The 19,931-nt window shown below is 40.2% G+C and overlaps 1 protein-coding gene across 1 annotated transcript in view; it reads left to right on the plus strand.

The window, feature by feature from the left end:
• Positions 1 to 943: 943 nt before the first annotated feature.
• Positions 944 to 19,931, plus strand: part of LOC106091908 (myotubularin-related protein 9) — a 37,225-nt gene continuing 18,237 nt past the window's right edge. Inside the window, exons 1-3 of the mRNA XM_013258611.2 lie at positions 944 to 1,550; positions 1,607 to 1,857; positions 1,911 to 2,208. Coding sequence (XP_013114065.1) covers positions 1,401 to 1,550; positions 1,607 to 1,857; positions 1,911 to 2,208 — 699 coding nt within the window. The 5' untranslated portion in view covers positions 944 to 1,400. The remainder of the gene's footprint in view (positions 1,551 to 1,606; positions 1,858 to 1,910; positions 2,209 to 19,931) is intronic.

Consider the following 19,931-nt stretch of genomic DNA (forward strand, 5'->3'; position numbering starts at 1 on the left):
AATTTCTAACTGTCAAAAAAATGTTGAGTTCCCGAACACAGCTTATGTCATGGTATATATCCATGACATATTTAACAGGTAGTGTGTTGTAAACAGCTGAGTACAATTTTTCTCGCGAAGTGCACTATACATATTTCAAAGATTTTTGGTTGTGTGTGTATTTTAGTTAAAGACCATTACACACAAACAACGAAAAATGGCGCGGACTAGTAACATACACAAAATCAGAGTTGCACTAATCACTGATTTTGACAGATAGTGCACTCAATATTTTGTTGTTGGGCACTGCCACTGTAGATGAATATATCTTGCATGCACGGTTGAATTATCAAGATTGGCTCACTTGTCCCACAACAATGAAATCAACTATACAACCCTGTGGTGATGGTGGCGCAAATTCCTTTTAGGATGTCAAATTTCTTGGCACTTCCTAATTGGCGTTCTAATAGTTTTTATTTGCATATGTAGCAGCCACAGCGTCAACAGATTTATAATTATGAACGTGTAAAATAAAAATCAAGCCAATTGAAATGTGAAAAAAGGAACAAGGTATGAAAAAATTTTAAATTCAAACAATGCGTTTGACATTCTAGTGGGATTTGCATACAACTCTAAAATTGGAAAATTTCATCAATACTGGTAAATTTATACAAGATACTATATACCCTGTGGGAATGGTGGCTCAAATTCCCACTAAACTGTCAAATTTCTTGACACTTCCTAATTCACATTCTAGTTTTTATTTATTTGCATAATGTAGCACCCACAAATTATAAATTAAGCCAATTTAAATGTGAAAAAATGTAAGATCCGAACAAAGCATTTGACGTTCTAGTGGGATTTGGGAACAAATCTGGAATTGGAAAATTCTATCAGCTGGGCTAATGACTTTACCTTGTATAAATTTGCCTAGGTGCTTACCTTTAAATTTTGAAATCAGAAACATACGTCAAAAGTCAAAACAATTGATGTCAACAATATTTTTTTTGTTTGAGTAGTGTTTGAACTAAATTGCAATTCGACTGTATGCGACTTTGTAGCCAAATCCTGTTGGCAGTCTTACACTTTCATATTTGATATGAAATATTACTAATATCTCGCAAAAAGTTTTTGAACTTGTGACCGTGAGCTCCCCATTGTCAATTTTGGTTTTGTATATATGTTCATGTGATACGTACTTACAAAGAGGACAAACCAACATTGATATCAGAAATAGAAATCTCTGCCTCCTCATTCTTCGCGCATATAGCATAAAATGTATAAATAAAGTAGCAGCATGAATGGTAGGTTTAATTAAAGCACAAGGATCATCAAGCGAGACGCTTGATTGTTGCTATTAACAAATATCAAGCCCTTCTTCATTCGCCCTAATTGATAAGAGTGGAATACCACATGAAAAAATGGATTTTGTCGAGTTAATACTGACGCCCAAGTTGGATGGGGTTTGTCTACACGACCACACAAATGCCGCCATTGAGGGGCGTTTATGCATCACCGGTCACCACTTGCTGCTCAGCAGTTCTCGGCAGGAGAATAGCCAAGAACTTTGGGTATGTTTTATTGTAACAAAATAGCGCTGTTAAAAACATTGCAATACATATTTCAGTTGATGCACAAAAATATAGACTTCGTCGAAAAGAAGCCGTTTTTGGTACAGAATAATGTGGTCGGTGGAATAATAACATTGAAATGCAAGGATCTACGTATAATCTCACTGCGTATAAAATTAGCAAAGGACTTTTTTAACGTTGCCTCTTCATTGGAGGCTTTGAGCACACTGAACAAGCCGGAATCGGAGTATCCCTTTTTCTATAGGCCCATGTACACAATTTTGGAAGATGGTTATACGATGTTTAGGTCTTTATAATGGCCTAGTGTTGGATAAGCTTTTTGACAAGTATTTTTTGTAGGCCAGAATTGGAGTTCTCTAAACTGATATCCTCCGTGTCGGGTGCCAATAACTGTGGAAATGCCGAAAGTTGTTATAATACAAGTGCGGTTTCGCCAGTATCTCCAAATGGACATGACAACACTGATGGCTCCTGTGAGTGGCGAATTACTCACATTAACAAAGACTTCAAGATATGTCCCTCTTATGGTTCCATATTAGTAGTGCCTAAAACTATAACGGACGAGCAAATCTCACAATCGGCAGCTTTTCGAGATGGCGGCAGATTTCCAGTGCTCAGCTACAGACATGAAAACGGGGTAAGTTTTTGTTATTCAATAAAATGAAAAAGCTAATTTGATAATTAGTTTCCGCTCAAAGTTAGCTCTTTGCTGCATATTAGGATAAATGTAGCGTAACTGTAAAGGGGCAATTATGTTTATTACAAAACGTGGCATTTGGCATTAAACCGCGTTTACACTGTTCTTTAAATCCGAATTTAATAGCTCGATCATCTGTTTTCCATTTATAAAATCATCTGTCGAGAGCCTTAAATACGGATTTAATGAGCAGAAATATTGAAGAATAAATGAAAATTTAAATAAAAACAAAGACCTTGAGCTTGAATTAAAACAAATATTTTAATAAATTAAAAAGGTCGCATACAAATATACTGTGAATAAACATTCTGACTTACTATTATCATTGAGCTTCAAATTTGAATCGGATGGCACTCATTGATATGTGAAGTTTGCCCCAATGTTGTTGTATATTATAAGTTGAGACCTCTTGAAAACTTGGAAACTCCCGGCACGGGATAGCTGTGAGAACCACACAGGCTGGAACATTGAGGACCGATCTGTGTTCATTGAAGCTTAGCTGCGAGCCACCGGGCGCGTTCACAGGTTGCGGATAGTGGAATGCTCCATACGGAGTAGCTATAACGGCAGTCGCGGACAATCAGCGGTATCGAGCAAAGAGTCTCAGTGAGAGGCTATGTGCCTATGATGCTCGATATGACAAGGTGAGTTATTGGCGCCTTTAAAAAAATAACCAATGGATACCCTGTTTCTTTGGACCAGAACAAGCTTGCTCAGGATCGCCACCTCCACATAAAAATGTGGCTATATCCCTTAGAGTGCTGGGAAAATTTTCCTAACCGCAATTGCCACGTCATCAGCATACGCGATCACTTTTACGCCTTTTTCTTCCAGAGACAATAATATATTGTTAATGGAGTAGAGGAGACAGTACACTTCCTAGAAGTGTTCCTCTGCTTACCCATCTTTTTAGATCCACAGATCGATCACAAGCCTGCCGTAATACATCTTTTTGTAAGTAAGCTATTAAAAAACGTTCTTACGGTAGAGTTGATGCCTAGAAACTCCAACTCCTTCATGACTGATGTCCGTTTTACAATATTGAAAGCACCTTCAATGTCAAGAAATGCTACCATTGTATATTCCTTGACAGCGAGAGAACCCTCTATGTAGCCGACTAGGTCGTGAAGGGCTGTTTCAGTGGATTTGCCTTTACTATATGCATGCTGCTGCCGCGGGATCTTTGCCCTAAGATATGTTTCCATCAACCTCTCAAGAGTCTCCAGCATAAATGATGATAGACTAATAGGACGAAAATCTTTCGCCTTCGTGTGGAAGGGTTTTCCTGCTTTCGGAACGAAGATAAACCTCGTGTCCCTCCATCCCACAGGTATATATGACATTCTGTTACAAGCAGAGTATATCTCCCTAAGCCAGGCAACCAGTCTATCAGATACAGCTTGTAATTCAACCGGTAATACATCAGTTAAAACTTCTTATCGCCCAAAAGATTTTCGATTCAGACACAATTTCCATAACGGCCTCTGACGAATGCATATCAGTAACAACCCCTTCTGGCGCCACGTTGTCCATTGCAGAATTTCCCGAGAAATGTGTATCAACGAGTAGTTCTAGTGTTTCCTCACTAGACATTGTCCATACATTCTCCGACTTCTGAATATACCCCACCGTAATAGGTCTCGAGGACAGAATCTTCCTTAGCCTAGATGCCTCAGATGTATCCTCCACGGAGCTGACGAATTCTACCCAGGATTTGTTCTGAGCCTTTCTCAGCTCGCCCTTATATGTTCTTAAATCAGCCTTATAGATGTCCCTATCTATCGTGTGGTGCTCTTGTGGCTTTTGCTCTGTTGAAGAGTTTTCTGCAGTCCTTCCTTAGACCAACCAGCTCCGGGGTCCACAAGGCGGTCGCTGTTTGCCCCTTGGCTTGGCACTAGGGCATGCAGACACAAGCGAGTCATTCAGGGCCTTCGTGATCCGCTTGACCACTATATCTATATCCTCCGTAGTTTCCGCTTCCTTTTCTGTTCTAGAAGCGATAGACGTGCAGAATTTGTGCCGGAATTGATCCCAATCCGCCTTTATTCTGTTTAGCCGAGGCACCACTCATTCAGTATTTTCTCCAAGGCTGAAACTAATATAACGATGATCAGGAAAGCTGTGGTCATGCAACATTCAGTCGCATTTTTCCACTTATATCTTCCGATACAAAGGTAATATCTAGTACCTCCTGCCTGTTCCTGGTAATAAAGGTCGGTTTGTCCCCTTTATTGCAAATCGCCAGATAGCAACTTATAATATATTCAATAAACAGCTCACCCCTTTCGTTTGCCATATATAGGGAAGCCAGCCAGTGATGAGAGTTGTTTATTTCAACGCTGGCTACTACTAAATCTTCAGTGGTTAGCGAAGGAAGAAGAAAAACATTTTGACTACTCTTTGCAAGAATACAGGCGTTGTATCTCCCGTACCCGGAATTCTTAGTCCACGAACCATTCCTCTACACACCCATGGTTCCTGGATAAGAACCACGCCAAATCCCTCTGCCATCAGGAGGACCCTTAATGCCGCCGAAGCCTTACAATGGTGGAGATTTATCTGTAGAAACCGGACTATAGTCAGGATTCAGAACTTCCACCATCCTCACAAGATTCGTTAGAACTTGTCATGATGAGCTTCCGTACGCATCCAGGGGCAGGTGACTAAACTGTGGAACACTCTTCCTCAGCACACTGGGCACTCGCTGTGTGGACGATTCCTCCTTAGATGCTTCACTATCTGCTGCACTCGAAGTACTTTTTGGGCTCCGTGCTTCCCCGCTGGCGCACACCTTGAGCCCAGTCCAACCGGATAAGCCACCCACACAGGGCTTGTCGGGTCCCGTTTCGATGCCATTCCCTTCTGTCTCGATTGTGGCAGGGGGATTTTCAGTCTCCTGCAAATCCGCCAGAGTTTAGCGATGTGGTCGATAGTTCCTCAGTCAAGTGTTCAACAACAACTGCTGAGTCTTCTCCTGATTCGCCAACCCCACCGCTTCTATAAACCTTCACTTTCAACTTGTTGAATCCGTAGGATACAACACCTTCAGACTTGTTGAGGTCTGCGAGGCAGCCGGAGTTTAATTCGAATACTGCATGTCTCCGGTCACCATCAGCCTCATCCAATCTTCCAGTCGGTGGTTGAAAAATTGGTATTACATTCCTTTAGCCAAGTATCGCTTCAGGATCTGAGGGAATCCTTGGTATCCAAGCAGGCGCCATTGGTCGACAAGAAATATCTTCGTTCTTGACTAAATCTAGTGCAGAACCTGGCCAGTTCTCACGATGGCCTAGGCATTATAGGCATGCGAAGAAAGAATAGGTTCGGCCTTGTCCTTGAGACTCGAACCAGGTGTCTTCTATGTTATTGTTGTAGCAGTTTATTGTGTTCTATCTTTCGTCTGCTTGATTCTGTTGAGTGTCAAGACCCAGGAACTCTGCTACTAAGATGGGGTACGTCCGCAGGGATCTGGGTCTGAGTCGAGTGGGTCTGGCCGGGCAGTTAAACAGGTGACGTGTATCGTGCGGTCCCTGGTTACAATCGGGACATACATCTTGCACGTCGGCATCAATCCTAGCTCTGTAGGAATTGAGGCGGCTGCATCTGCCGAAACGTAATTGAGCCAGAACTACTCTGGTTTGCCGGGGGAGGTCGATTTCTTCAGGTGCAATTGGTTGCTGTCGCTCTTCAAGGACTACATTCACCCGGTAGCCAATTACCGCATCTGCTACCGTGTCTGCATGAATGTTGTTTAAACTTGCTTGATATGCCGCTTGATCTAGAGGTTCTCTCTTGTAGCGCTAAAGATCGTGTAGATTTACCTTAAGGTGATCGCAGTTCGGAAGGCGGCATTCTAACAGGCGAATATTATTCCACTGAGTGTCACAAAGTTGATGAGACCACACTGGCGCTGCATAACTTACCACAGACCGGCCAATTGCTTTGTACGTGGTCAACAAGGTTTCTTTGTCTGCACCCCAAGTGCTGCCAGCAAGTGACTTGAGGACCTTGTTTCTACTTTTGACTTTATTGCAGATTGCTGTGGCATGTGAGGAGAATGTGTAAGAGCTGTCAAATGTGACGTCAAGTATTTTGGGACACTTGATGGTCGGAATCATTTCTCCATCGACCATCACAGTCACCTCTGTATTCACCTCACGCGTATTTGTAGTGAACACTGAAGATTTGGTGGCGGATATCTTCAGATTTCTTACAGCGAAATATGAGGCAAGCTCGTTGAGGTAGACGTTCAACCTATCGCAGATGTCATCGTCCGCATATGATACGAACTCTATGCCGTCGGAAGGGGGTGGAATGGAGGATAGGTAAAGGTTAAACAGTGCCGGAGATATCACCCCACCTTGGGGAACTCCTTGTTTCACTCTACGGTGTTTCGACTTCTTATCCCTAAATTCTACAAATGACTGGCGACCACACAGATAATTCGCGACCCATCGTTTCAGGCCTGACTGGAGGGATGTGTTGGCGATGTCCTCAAATAATTTGTCATGGCTGATCGTGTCGAATGCCTTCGATAGGTCCAGTGCCACGAGGGCCGTCCTATCACATGGCCTGGTCTAATTGAAGCCACGGCAAATGTATGCGGTGATGGCATGCAATTCTCCTACGAGGCTCGGGAGGAGTAATGCCTCAAGCGTCTTTGCCACTGGTGAGAGAAGGGATATCGGTCTGTACGACTCCCCCAAACTCGCATTGGATGATTTGGCGCCACGGATGACATTCGTAACTTCGCCGCGGTAAATTGTAATGGCTGTTCATCGGCTCGGAGACCACGAATACGGCGAATGGCTCCCCTCCTGGCCCTGTCTCTCTCGGGATGCACAATAATTTGACGGTTGAACAACCTGGCGCATCTCTTCGGATCAGTTACGGTTATCTCGCCAAAAGTGACTGAGGTCCTGTCATCCCGTCTACCGGGGTTCGAGAGAGACTTAACAGTGGCCCACAGTTTGCCTACACCGGTGCTCAAGTTACATTGCTCCAAGTGTTCTAGCCACAAATTCCGCTTATGTTCGTGGACTACTTTTTTTATTTACAGATTTAGCTCGCTGATTCTGGGTTTAGCGGGGTCCATAGCTTGCGACGGGAAATTGGGCCGCACTTGGGGTATTCGACCGGCTGGTATAAAGCGAGCGGCTGCTGCGTTAATGATGTCTCGGAATTTCCCCTCGGCCACAAGCACATCGGAGGGGGTGGAAGTTCACTGAAGCGGCGATTGGTATACTCTCTGAAGCCAGTCCAATCGGCCTTCTTATAATTGATGAACGTGCGGCGCTCAGAGGTTATGAAGTCGGGTGGTCCGTTGATGGTGAGAATTATGGGGAGGTGGGCTGACCCCAAAGAGATGACGGCTTGGCAGGATACGTCACTCAAGAGATCAGGGGATGCAATGGAGATTTCTGGCGAGCTGCTGCACCTCCTCGTAATCCTAGTGGGGTCATCCTCATTCACCGTGCAAAACGTGGAGCTTTCAATCTGCTCTGCCAAAACTATGCCACGCTGGTCGTTACCTATGGGAGAAAGTCATGACGTGTGATGCGCCTAGAACCAGACGATTATGGCCAGATAGCAACCCACTTATGTCGGGATTGTAAGCCTGGCCATGAATCGGGACACAGCTACCAACCGGCGGTATGTACACGTTGTATAGCTCTATCTCGGCAGTACCCGACCTGACTGCTATCCCCATGCATTCCATATAGGGGTCACTAGCGCCTTGCGAAGGCGCGATAGGTCTATATTGCACGGAATGGTGTATTACGAAGGCCAATCTCCCGTGACAACTGTGCAAGCTGCAGGTGTTGGTCAGCTTTGTCTCCTGGATCGCTGCGACCAATATGCTCCTCCGACTCATAAAGTCCACAATCTCATCGATCTTGCCACCAAGTCCGTTGCAGTTTAACTGCAAGAACGATACACTGGCCTGGCAAAATTTGGGCTGGGATGCTGCCGTTGCGTAAATTGCCGTACGGGAGAGGTCGGGGGGGTCACATAGTCCGACGACGAGGACGCAGAAGGCGACGACGACGCTTGTGACCCACTGCTGGTTATGTTCGCACAGCACCTTGCGACATAGCCAGTATGACTATACTCCCGTAGTGAAGTGAGGCCAGAGCAAGATCGGAAATGTACCCACTCCATTGGCGCCTTTAAATAACCAATGGCCAACATCAGCGCCTTTTCCCAGGTTAAGGGCGGCTGAAGGCGAGCGTCGGATCTTGAAACAAGCTGCTCGCGATACATGTGCGACCCCACAAAACCCATGCGGTTGGGGCGCTGGGCTCGTCACCCGCACACGTAAATTTACAATTACTCTGAGAAACAAAAGAATAGAAAAAACGGACCCCCAACTTTGACGACCCACGCAAACGCAAAAAGTACCATGATTTACGGATCTGCACCCGGAATGTCCGGACTCATTATAGAGAAGGTGCAGTATACGCACTGGCTGATGTATTGGAAAAGTACAAAGCAGATATTATCGCCTTACAAGAAGTGCGATGGACCGGGAATGGCGTCACAACAACACTAAATGGTGACGAAATATACTATAGCTGCCATAACACGAGGCATCAATTTGGCTGTGAATTTGTGGTTAATCAGAGACTGAAATACCTTTTCCTCGGTGGATAAGAGGCTAACCACAATCCGCATAAAAGCCAAATTCTTGCACATCAGCCTTATCTGTGCCCATGTCCCGACGGAAGACAAGGACGAGCATACCAAGCAAATTTTAGGTGAGCGCCTAGTGAGAGAATACGACCGCTGCCCCGCCCATGATATTAAATGTAAAGATAGTCAAGGAAAATATCTTTGGTCCAACATTAGGAAAATTTAGCCTACACGAATAAACTTCCAATAATGGATTGGGGCTAATAGATTTCGCCGCGGCAAAGAACATTGAAGTTAGCAGCACCAAATTTCAACATCGAAGGATTCACACAGCCACATGGTTGTCATCCGATCATCCAGTGTGTTAGATGTACGATCGATCCGAGGAACAAACATAGATTCGGAGCATGGCGAGAAAAATACGATCCGACACTGCACGGAAGCAGGACATTGAAAGCTGCAAACACAACAGATGGCAACGGCATACTCCACACGACCGATTCAATTGCTTGATGAAAGCACTCCATGTCCCGATGATATAACGGTGCAGTATCAAACCATTGCCTACTCCATGGAAAATGCCTTGAAATCCGTGCTTAGGTACGGGAAGCCTTCCTCAAGAAGCCTATGGTATGACCAAAAGTGTCGAGATGCTACTGATGCCAGTAGCAACGCGTCAGATGAAGGAGAGGTATCGGGAGAAAAGGAAAGAGGAGAAACGTCTATTCCGCAGAAAGAAGAAGGAAATGGAAGGACGTGTGTGTGAGCGAATTGAGATTTAGAGAAGTCAGAATGATGCCCGGAAATTTTACCAAAGTTCAACCATCAAACCGATGGCTTTGGTACAGGCACATTCTCCTGGAGAGACAAAGAAGGAAACCTGCAGCAGGAGCCGACGGGTTACCCGCTGAACTATTTTAGAACGGAGGCGACACGCTGATAAAGCGCATGCATAAGCTTATCTGCGCGATCTCGCTAGAAGAACGAATATCCGATAATTGGAACCTCAACATACTATGTTCCGTACATAAGAAAGGAGACAAGACTGAATGTGCCAACTACAGAGGAATAAGTCTCCCCCTATCACATACAAGATACTCTCGAGCGTACTGTGTGAAAGATTAAAACCTAAAGTCAATGAGATAATTGGGCTCTATCAATGCGACTTTAGACCTGGTAAATCCATCATAGACCAGATGTTCACATTGCGCCAAATCCTGGAAAAAGACCTGAGAAGGGCAAATCGACACCTTCCATCTCTTTGTTGACCACAAGGCCACTTCCGATGGCCCTATACATTCAAAGGTATTTCAAGTCATGTCTGAGTTTGGTATCCCTGCAAAATTAAAAAGACTGCAGGATGACACATGCTGATACACGTTCCTCAGTAAGAATAAGAAAGAGACAGCCTATAGTGTGATCTCTTTAATATCCTGCTGGAAAAGAAAATGCATTATGCAGATGTAAATAGATATGGCACACTAATCACAAGAGAACACGTGCTACTCGCCTATGCCGACGACATTGACATCATAGGTCGGTCATTGGAAGTAGTAATTGCAGCCTTTGAAAGAAGCAAAAGAGAGTCAGTGAATCAAAAGAAAGTCAGGGTCTGGCAGCAAATGGAGATTAAACGAAATGGACGATATCAACTCCCAAAACGCCCTGTACAAAGAATAAAGAAAATGGAGAATGTTGGGAACTACAACCTTGAGAAAGCCAGCAAATTTATCTTCCTTGGCACCGCCATATCCGAAACGAATGACACTAATTTTGAAATAAAACGTTCTGTCATAGCCAATTAAAGTAAAATCACCCAATAGACACCAAAAAAATGACTTTTTCCACTTTTAACCACCGCACAGTGGGGAATTTGACCAAAAAAGCGTCGTTTAAATCAATGGACAGGCTTATCTTCATAAAATTCGGCAAGTATGGTTTATGGGTACAGATTTTAAAATTTGAAGCAAATCGATTCAGATTGATGTATTTATATCTGATATATATGGGTTAATCCTACGTGACGAACGCTACATTTTTAAGCAATTTTCGATTTGTGTCTTAACTGACCAAAACTTTAAACATTTTTGTCAACAGCCGTGAACCCTATGTAACGCACGCAAAGTGGCGAACGTTACCTTATTGCCACTGGCCTATAAAAGACAATCACTTGTATTTATTTTAACGGAATAATGTAAATTATCGTTTATTAATAACATTTATGTAATATATTTGTCCAGTAGTTTTTTTATTAATTCATTGTATACATTAATTTCAGAAATTAGTTAGTGCCTCAGAGCCGGTAGGCATTGTAGAGGCAAGTTGGCTTAACTGCTACGATAATATAATGAAAATAAAATATATAAATATATATACAATACAAAAGAAGTATGCTACTTTAATTTAGCGTAGAAAGTGATTCAACATATACCAGAAGCAATCTATCATAGCAAATGGTTTATAACAAATTCTCAAGACTTGTTAAAATATGCTCTCTTAATAAGTTCTTAAAAATGAAAAGACTGTTACAAGATTTTATTTCCTGAATTCAATAATTCAAGTATGGCCTGTAAAAGCAAAAGCGGCGAATTGGTCGTATGGCAGCTATATTTAATTATGGAGACATCAGAGTGGTATTCGTTATGGGTATTTAGAGGCATCGAAGTGCTTTGAATACAAAATTTGAGCCAAATAAGAAAAGGAACTGAATGAAAAGGTAACAATTAGGAAATGTGCTTATATGTCATACATATTTATCTGTGATCTTATTAGGATTATATTAAGAACGGGTATTTGAAGCCATAAATGTAACACGTTTACGTTTTAAGACCTCTGGGGGCTCTACAAATCTGATTTTGGCAGATAAATCTCCATCATTGTAAGGCCGCTTCGGCGGCACTAAAGGGCCTTCTGATGTCAGTGTACCACCTGTCGATTAAGGAATCCATCAGGTCAATATGGTACGTACAACCGGCTGCCATGGGATTGAGGAAATATGGGTGTGTGGGGGAATGGTTCGTGGACTAAGAATTCATGGATTTAGACTACTCAAGGGTACGGGGAATGGGAGACACAGAGTCTGTATTCTTGCAAAGAGTAGCCTAAAAGTTTGCCTTCTTCCGTCGGTAAGCACTGAAAATTCAGTAGTAGCCAGCCCTGAAAAGTCTCATTACTGGCTGGCTTCCCTTTATATGGCACACGATTCAGTGACGCCGCTTTCAAGCCTTAAGTTGCTGGTTGAAGCCACTTCTGCAGGGAAAAGGAGCTCCATTCCAGAAAGTGATGCTTATGCACAAAACTAGATATGGGGAAGTTATGAGTTGCAATGTGACGATTTGTAATATGCAGGAGGTACTAGAAGTTACCTTTGTTTCGGAAGATATAAGCGGAAGGATATGCGACTGGGAAGTGTTGGATGACCACAGCTTCTCTGATCATCGTTATATTAATTTAAGGCTTGGAGAGGATGCTGCAGAAGTGGTTCCACGGCTGGACAGAAGGAATACGGATTGGGATTAATTCTGAACGACTATCCCTTCTAGACCAGAAATGGAAGTGGAAATTGCGGAGGACATAGACATAATGGTCAAGCGGATCACGAAGGCCCTGAATGACTCGCTTGTGTCAAGCCATGGGGTAAAAAACGACCGCCATGGTGGATCCAGAAATGGTTGGTCTAAGAGAGGGCTGCAGAAAACTCTTCAACAGGGCAAAGGCCCCAAGGGCCCAACTCGATTGGGACGTCTATATGGCTAAGCTAAGAACATATAAGGGCGAGCTGAGAAAGTCTCAGAACAAATCCAGGAAAGAATTCTGCAGCTCCATGGAGGAATCATCTGAGGCCTCTAGGCTATCCTTGAGACCTATTACGGTGGGTTAAATTCAAAAGTCAGAGAAGGGAAACTCCCCAACGGACAATGTGGCCCCAGAAGAGGTTGTCACTAGTATGCATTCGTCGGAAGTTTTTGGGGAAACGTAACCTTATATCAAGTTATGGACCGATTAAGACGAATTTTGGCCGTATATTTAAGTTCATAGAAGAAATCGTTTTACAAAATTTCAGCCAAATGCCCTACAGACTCAAGAAATATGAGAGAACTATCCCCAATATCCCCTTTTCCTTAATGGAATTTCATGGGCAATTGCATTTGCATAACAGGTATAGACCGATTTCCTCCATACTTCTGGGTGTCAGAAATTGGGGAAAAAGCGCATAAGATCGATGTGCTTGGGCATCTATTCTACATTCGGCTAGATGAATAAATTTTCTCCAATGAACAATTAAAGTAAAGTACAGTAATATACTCATCCCAGTCCATATTTTGATGTAGCTACCATATACATCGATCTACATTTTAAGCCTATAAAATGCGAATATATTGAATATGGCCCATATCGGTTCAACTTTAGTGTAGGTCCCATATGAACGTACCCCCAATTGTCGGTATTTTTGCTCTGAAACCCACATTTTTGGTCCAATTTGTCTAAAAATTTTTTGCCTCTTTTTCTCGGCCTAGCGAAAGTATAATCCATGGACGAATCGACCCATATTTTATAGCAACTCCTATATAAGGACACATTTCAGAAATAGAAATTTTTGCACCGAATTTAGCGAAGTCTATATATTATTTAGAATAGATAGACTCCGATTTGGGATAGGCGGTCTTTTTCATGTTTAATGGTGACGACAACAACACAATTTGGAAAATTCTAGATTTTTGAATAATGGTCTTTTATAATGCCGGATACATAAAATCGAATAGAATGGAGATATTTTTGAGTTTCTTTTTGTGTTTAATAGATGAAGTTATAGAGAATAAAAGTTCGTTACTCATATTTGCAACATAATGTGATGTTCTATTTGGGTTTTAACATTCAGAAAAACACGAGTTGAAAGTAGGCTAGGATATATAGACCATTTTAAGCTTTAATTCATACATGCAAAAAATATTCGTTTGATATAAAGGGAATTTTCGCCAAGTAAACTTCTTTTCTGAGAAACGATGGGCTTTATTTACAATAAAAGCACATGTTTTTGCCGATAAATTCTTGCAAGAATTTGTTACAAATATAAATTTTTCCCCTGATAATACCTTTCACTCTTGATATGTAGAACATGTTATTCGAGGTCTCAACTAGTTTTTCTTTGTTTATAAATTAATTTAAAGTCGAACGTTAAAAATCGATTGCGCATATTGAAAAGGATGCCAAGGTCAATTTAATGTTGTAACGTAATTCAAACTCAAATATTTACGAATTATAAGCAGATCTCAGTTGGTAATTCAAACTATTTTCGCACATTTAAATACCTTCTTTGTGATGGACATTTTTATATCGCGTAAATGTTACCTTAAAAATTCTTGTACCTGGCAGTCATTTGTGTGTTGCTCTAATAATTTTTGTCATTGGACATATCAGCATTTTTGTTCCGAAACTTTCACTTTCCGAGTTTACCATCTGCACTCGTCATCTGCTTAATATTCTGACTGCTCTTTGCTCAGTACAAATAAAAAAGAAAAAGTTGTGTTTGAGAATGTGTCTATACCCGTGAGGAGCACACAATTGCAACTATTTGCTAGCCTATAGGAGTAGGAGAGACACAACAGAATAATTATAGGTCCAGTACACGAATAAGCGTTTGCCGCCATCGAAGCACTTTGCAATTAAAGAGTTTTTGGTTTTACAACAAAAAGGTCCTTTTATTAAAGAGTTTACAATAAACAAAGTTAGTGACGTTCAATAATACTACGTTTATGGCTAACGTTTGATGTGTTGAAACGTTAGACGGCTACAATAAAAGCAAAACTACAGATAAAAATTTTTTGTTTGGGTTTGGTCATTAGATCTGCTTGACACGTTGACATTGAACCTTCTGTGACCTTTCACTATGAAGAAATGCTTCAAATCAACGATTTTGTTCGTTTATGAAATTCTGGGTTCTTTGATAGACGAATTGAAGCCGTATTGTCAATCTTTATTATTGGAACGTCCTTATAATTTTTTATATCATTGAAAAGTCGTTTAAGCCATATCACTTATTTTGCGGCCTCACTTGAAGCTATAATTTCGGCTTCAGTTGTTGAAGTTTGCACTGTTGGTTGTCGTTGACTCACCCAAGACTCCTGCATATGTTGCAACAACACCTGTTGTCAATCGTCCTGTACTGACACATCCACCATAGTCAGCATCACTATAACATTCTAATATCTTGGGTCCTTCTTTATTATAAGCTATTCCAACATCTATGGAACCAGCAATGTATCTGAATATTCGCTTGAGCCTCTGAATATCACCAGTGTAGTTGCCAGGTGTCTTGACAGATAACCGACAGTATATGTCAAATCTGGTCTTGTTCCTAGCATCAAATACATCAGACCACCTACTGCTTGTCTATAAGGAAACTCGTTTCATGCTTTCCCTGGTTTTGAAATGCATTTGACTGTATTCTCCATTGGTTTTGCAATTGGACGACACTCTGAAAAATTAAATCTTTACAAAATTTTCTAGGCATAAGACTTTTGAGAATTTCTAATTTGATCATAGCTGTTTTTAATTTTCATACCAGGAAAGTATGATGCCTTATTTAAAACTATATTGAACTCTGATTTAAACTGTTAAAAAAAGCTCCAGTTCTTCTTTGTCTGATGCAGCTACTAACCCATCATCGACATAGAGAATAAGGATTAACTTTTACCGTCTTTCTCTCTTAATAACAAACAGTTATCTGCAGAATTTGCCTTAAATCCTAGTTTCTTTGAGAAATCACCCATTCTTTTGTTCCAATATCGGGGGGCTTGCTTCAAACCATCGTTTTAACAGACAAACTCTATTTGATCTATCGTTTAAACCTTCTGGCTGTTCCATATACACGTTCTCGTTCAGTTCACCGTATAAAAATGCTGTAGACACATCAAATTGTGACAAATGTAGTCTTTCAGTTGCAGCAATACTTAGGACAGAGAGTATAATTCCCTTTATTGCTACTGGACTTAAAGTTTCATCATAATCTACGCCTTCCTTATACTTTTCAATGCTGCCATCTGGTTTCGTTTTCACACAATATACCCATTTCAACAGAAGTGCCTTTGTTTCTTTAGGAAGATTCGTGAGTACCCAGGTTTTTCCAGGTTCTCAATCAAATCTCTGATTTCATGGCTTGTATCCAATTGATTCTTTCTTCACTTTCAACAGCGTCTGAATCTCTTGATGGAGGTTCGGTTTGACAAATAAAATCATGTGCCATCATTACCATCTCATCACTGACACAATTCGATACAATTACAGTACAAGTAATCGTACTGTAATTGTATCGTTTCACATTAAATATCGCACGTATCATCTAATTCATCTCGTTTGTGCTTTTCACGTTGAATTTCTTCAAAATCTTCTAAATCACTTGTCAAATCCTAATTTTTGTTATTGCCTTCTTGCAGTTCGGCATCTTGCTCCTCGAAATCCTCTATATCGTTGTGGCTTTCTAGCGGTTCGGAATCTTGCACCGCTTCTTCTTGAACACTTTCATATCAGTATTCATATTGTTCTTCACCTTCGTGATTATATGGACAGATGCGTATTGATATTTCTTCCCCATCTTTATTGTGGTTTTGTTCTTTCTCAGCTTCGTCTTCTTTAACTTCCTCATTAGCACAACCATTTCTGAAAATATCACATGTGTTGATATTTCTACTAAATTTCGTTCTTTAATGTAGACGCGATATCTCTCATTGCCATCATAACCAACAAGATAACCCATTGTTAACTTTTTGTTCATTTTCTTCCGACGCTGACTGGGAATTTTGATCCATAATTCTTAGGTGTTTAATTGTTTCTCCATTGACATCTTGCTTGCACTTTTCTATTGTGGAATAAAACTTGCTTGAGGGGTTTCTGCCATGTGAATCCAATACAGAAAAAAGGTTTCTATATACACGAAAAATTCCAAACATCATACAACTTCACTGTCTTCTCAGCGTTGTTTGCTTTTTTTTTTGTTTGTTTCTTTTTCGAGACGAGCTCAATGATCGGAGATGCAAATGGAAAGAGAAAGCCAAAGATGGAAACACACACCAACCACTATGGGTCGCGTTTCGTCTTTGGTTAGAAGACAATTCAACCATATTAGGTGTGATGGCTTCAAGGGACGTGCGTAGGTATGATGTATTTGAATCGTATTACAAGCGAAAGCGCATCTATGATACAATACCAACCGCAAAAAACTAGAAAAATTAAAAAAAAAATGTTTTCTTTTGATAAAATTTGAATTGTTCCTTTTCCCATTGAACATAAAATCTCTTTGCCAGCAGCTTGTATTGAATTGGTTCTTTGTTAATAATAAAAAATTAATGTTAGTTAATAAAAAGTTCCTTCGAATTTGTTACGTGCTTTGTTACGCCATTATCAACCCACCAATCGCTGACAGTTGTGCTCAAATTAACTTCATTTGACACCGAATGAAGAGCAACATTTGAGTCTGGAGTATCCAATTGTTTTGACTTACTTGGCTTTCCATCAGCTATCCACTTTTTTGCAGTCTTTAATCCAATGTCCCTTTTTTTGCAGTAGTGACAAATATCTTTCTTACCATTTGTAAAATTCATCTTTTGTTTCCGCTTTCCATTCAGAACCAAGGCTTCTTGTGCTTCCGTATACGTGGCTTCAGATTTTTTAAAATTTCATTCAAATAAACAAAGTTGCATAAGAAGTTCATCTAACGACTTCTTTATCTCGTATGGGCATCATCCTACATCTCCTTTTATTACCAAACCAGCATTGATTTCGTTCCATAAGCTTTTGAGCTTAGATATATGCGTAGAAACCTCGCTTACTGACATCCATTCAAAAGAAAGTAGCTCCGTGCACTTTTGAATAATTGATTTTAGATGTCGGTTCAAATAGCTGATGCAGCGCTCGCCACACATCATAGGCAGACTCTCTATCCATTACCTTCATGAATATCGCATACGAAATTGTGTTTATCAGACGCTTGGCATAGCTGTAAGCTTTTCCGTAAAAATCACAGCGTTTTTTGTGTTCTTTTGCTTGAGCTTCTGTTACTCCTTCTTCCAAGGGTTCCGGTTCGTAAAATATAGAAGATCCTTGACCTTCCGCTTCCAAATTGGCCAGTCCGACTCGCCACATAACGGCTTTATGTTTTTTGCAGAATTGCATTGTAATTTTCTTGATATCTTTCTACCACAAGATATTTTCGAAATTTTTTCAAAAAATTTTCTCCAATATTCTTTTTTGTTCACAGACTTTGTAAATTTTCACAATAATTATTTTCTTTTCTTCGTGGTGGCTGGGCTCATAACCTTTTAGATTGGAATATTTTATTGAAGTAAATTTTGAAAAAATAATTTCTCGAACATACAAATACATAAATTCATTGTCTAGTAACATAATAACAATGAACGATACATGTAAATATTAATTTGTTAAACACATATTTAAAAAATATTGGCTTTAGAATCGCGGTGTGGTTTGCCATAAAAATGCGACAATTTTGAATTTGAAATTTTTCTTAACACCTTCCTTTTATGAAAATACAAAGAAATAATCATATCTTGATGGCAAAAGTTTACAAAAACTTGAAGAAAATAGAAGTATCTTATTTAGAAAAATTTGCAAATTTTTGACAAAATATCGTAACGTATACTTTTCGAAAAATGCAACTTTTTGATAAAGTCTACTTGTTGCAAAGAAAATTCGACTTTTGCCGTTTTGGTAGAAGTCTAAAAGTCCACTTTTCATTCCGTCTTGAGATCCCTAGTTTCGACAGACGGACGAACATGGTTAAATCGACCTAGAATTTCATGGCGATTAAGAATATGGTTGCCCAAAAAGTAATTGCGGATTTTTTAAAAGAAAGTAAATGCATTTTTAATAAAACTTTTTACACTATACTTTTTTTACACTTTTTTTCTAAAGCAAGCTAAAAGTAGCAGCTGATAGCTGAGAGAAGAAAGAATGCAATTACAGAGTCACAAGCTGTGAAAAAATTTGTCAACGCCGACTTTATGAAAAATCCGCAATTACTTTTTGGGCAACCCAATAGATACTGTGTTGGGTCTCAGATCTATATTTCGCGGCAATGAGGAAATAAGTAAACCCCCTGTCCTATTATAAAGGGTATTCAAATGGTCGAAGATATTTTAGTTTGAATTACTAGCTACTCGATCTTTTTTCAGAAAGTACGAAACAACTCGTTCTGAGGCTGAGCTACTCGCAGGAATAGCAAAATTTGTCAGCTTAGTTTAAACAATAAGGGTAATTGCAATTTTTGCGAACGCCACCATTGAATTACATTAGGTTAGGTAGAAATGAGGGTGCAGATATTAATCCACACCATGCCACTATGGACATACACCTAAGCCAGTAATCGGCTTGTTGTGCGCTCTAAAATCTATAAAGTAACCTCTAAAAAGAAAATGTTTTCCGTTTTACATACAAAATTCTTAATTCTTACAGACTAATGACAATATATTTACAAATGTATTAACCTAAGAATTTAAAAATAATATAATTTTCCTTTTTAAACTTTCTCGATTCTCAGATAGATCTATTATATCTTTCAGTTGATTAAATTGATGACATAGGTGCCGAAAAGGACCATTATTGGCATAGTTAGTTTTATAATAAGAAATTTTCAAAAGATCAAAATATCTGGTAGGTCTGATAGGAACGTTAAAGAAAATTCGACCCAAAAGAAAGCAGGAATCTATTTGACCATGAATTAATTTTGTCAAAAGTGTAATGTTTAGCATGGTTCTACGACTTTTTAATGTAGGAAGCTTTAAAAGATTTAATCGGTACTCATACGAAGGTAATGAACTTCTGTCCCACCGATTTCGACGGAGACAAAATAGTAGAAATTGTTTTTGAAACGATTCTATCAAATCAGAATGAATATTGTAGTACGGATCACATACCACTGAACCGTACTCGAGATTACTTCTTACTAGCGACGTATATAAGTTTTTCGTCACAGAGAAATCATTAAGTTCTTTACTCCAGCGTTTCATGAAGCCAAG

This window comes from Stomoxys calcitrans, chromosome 1, assembly GCF_963082655.1.
Source record: "Stomoxys calcitrans chromosome 1, idStoCalc2.1, whole genome shotgun sequence".
Taxonomy (NCBI): Eukaryota; Metazoa; Arthropoda; class Insecta; order Diptera; family Muscidae; genus Stomoxys; species Stomoxys calcitrans.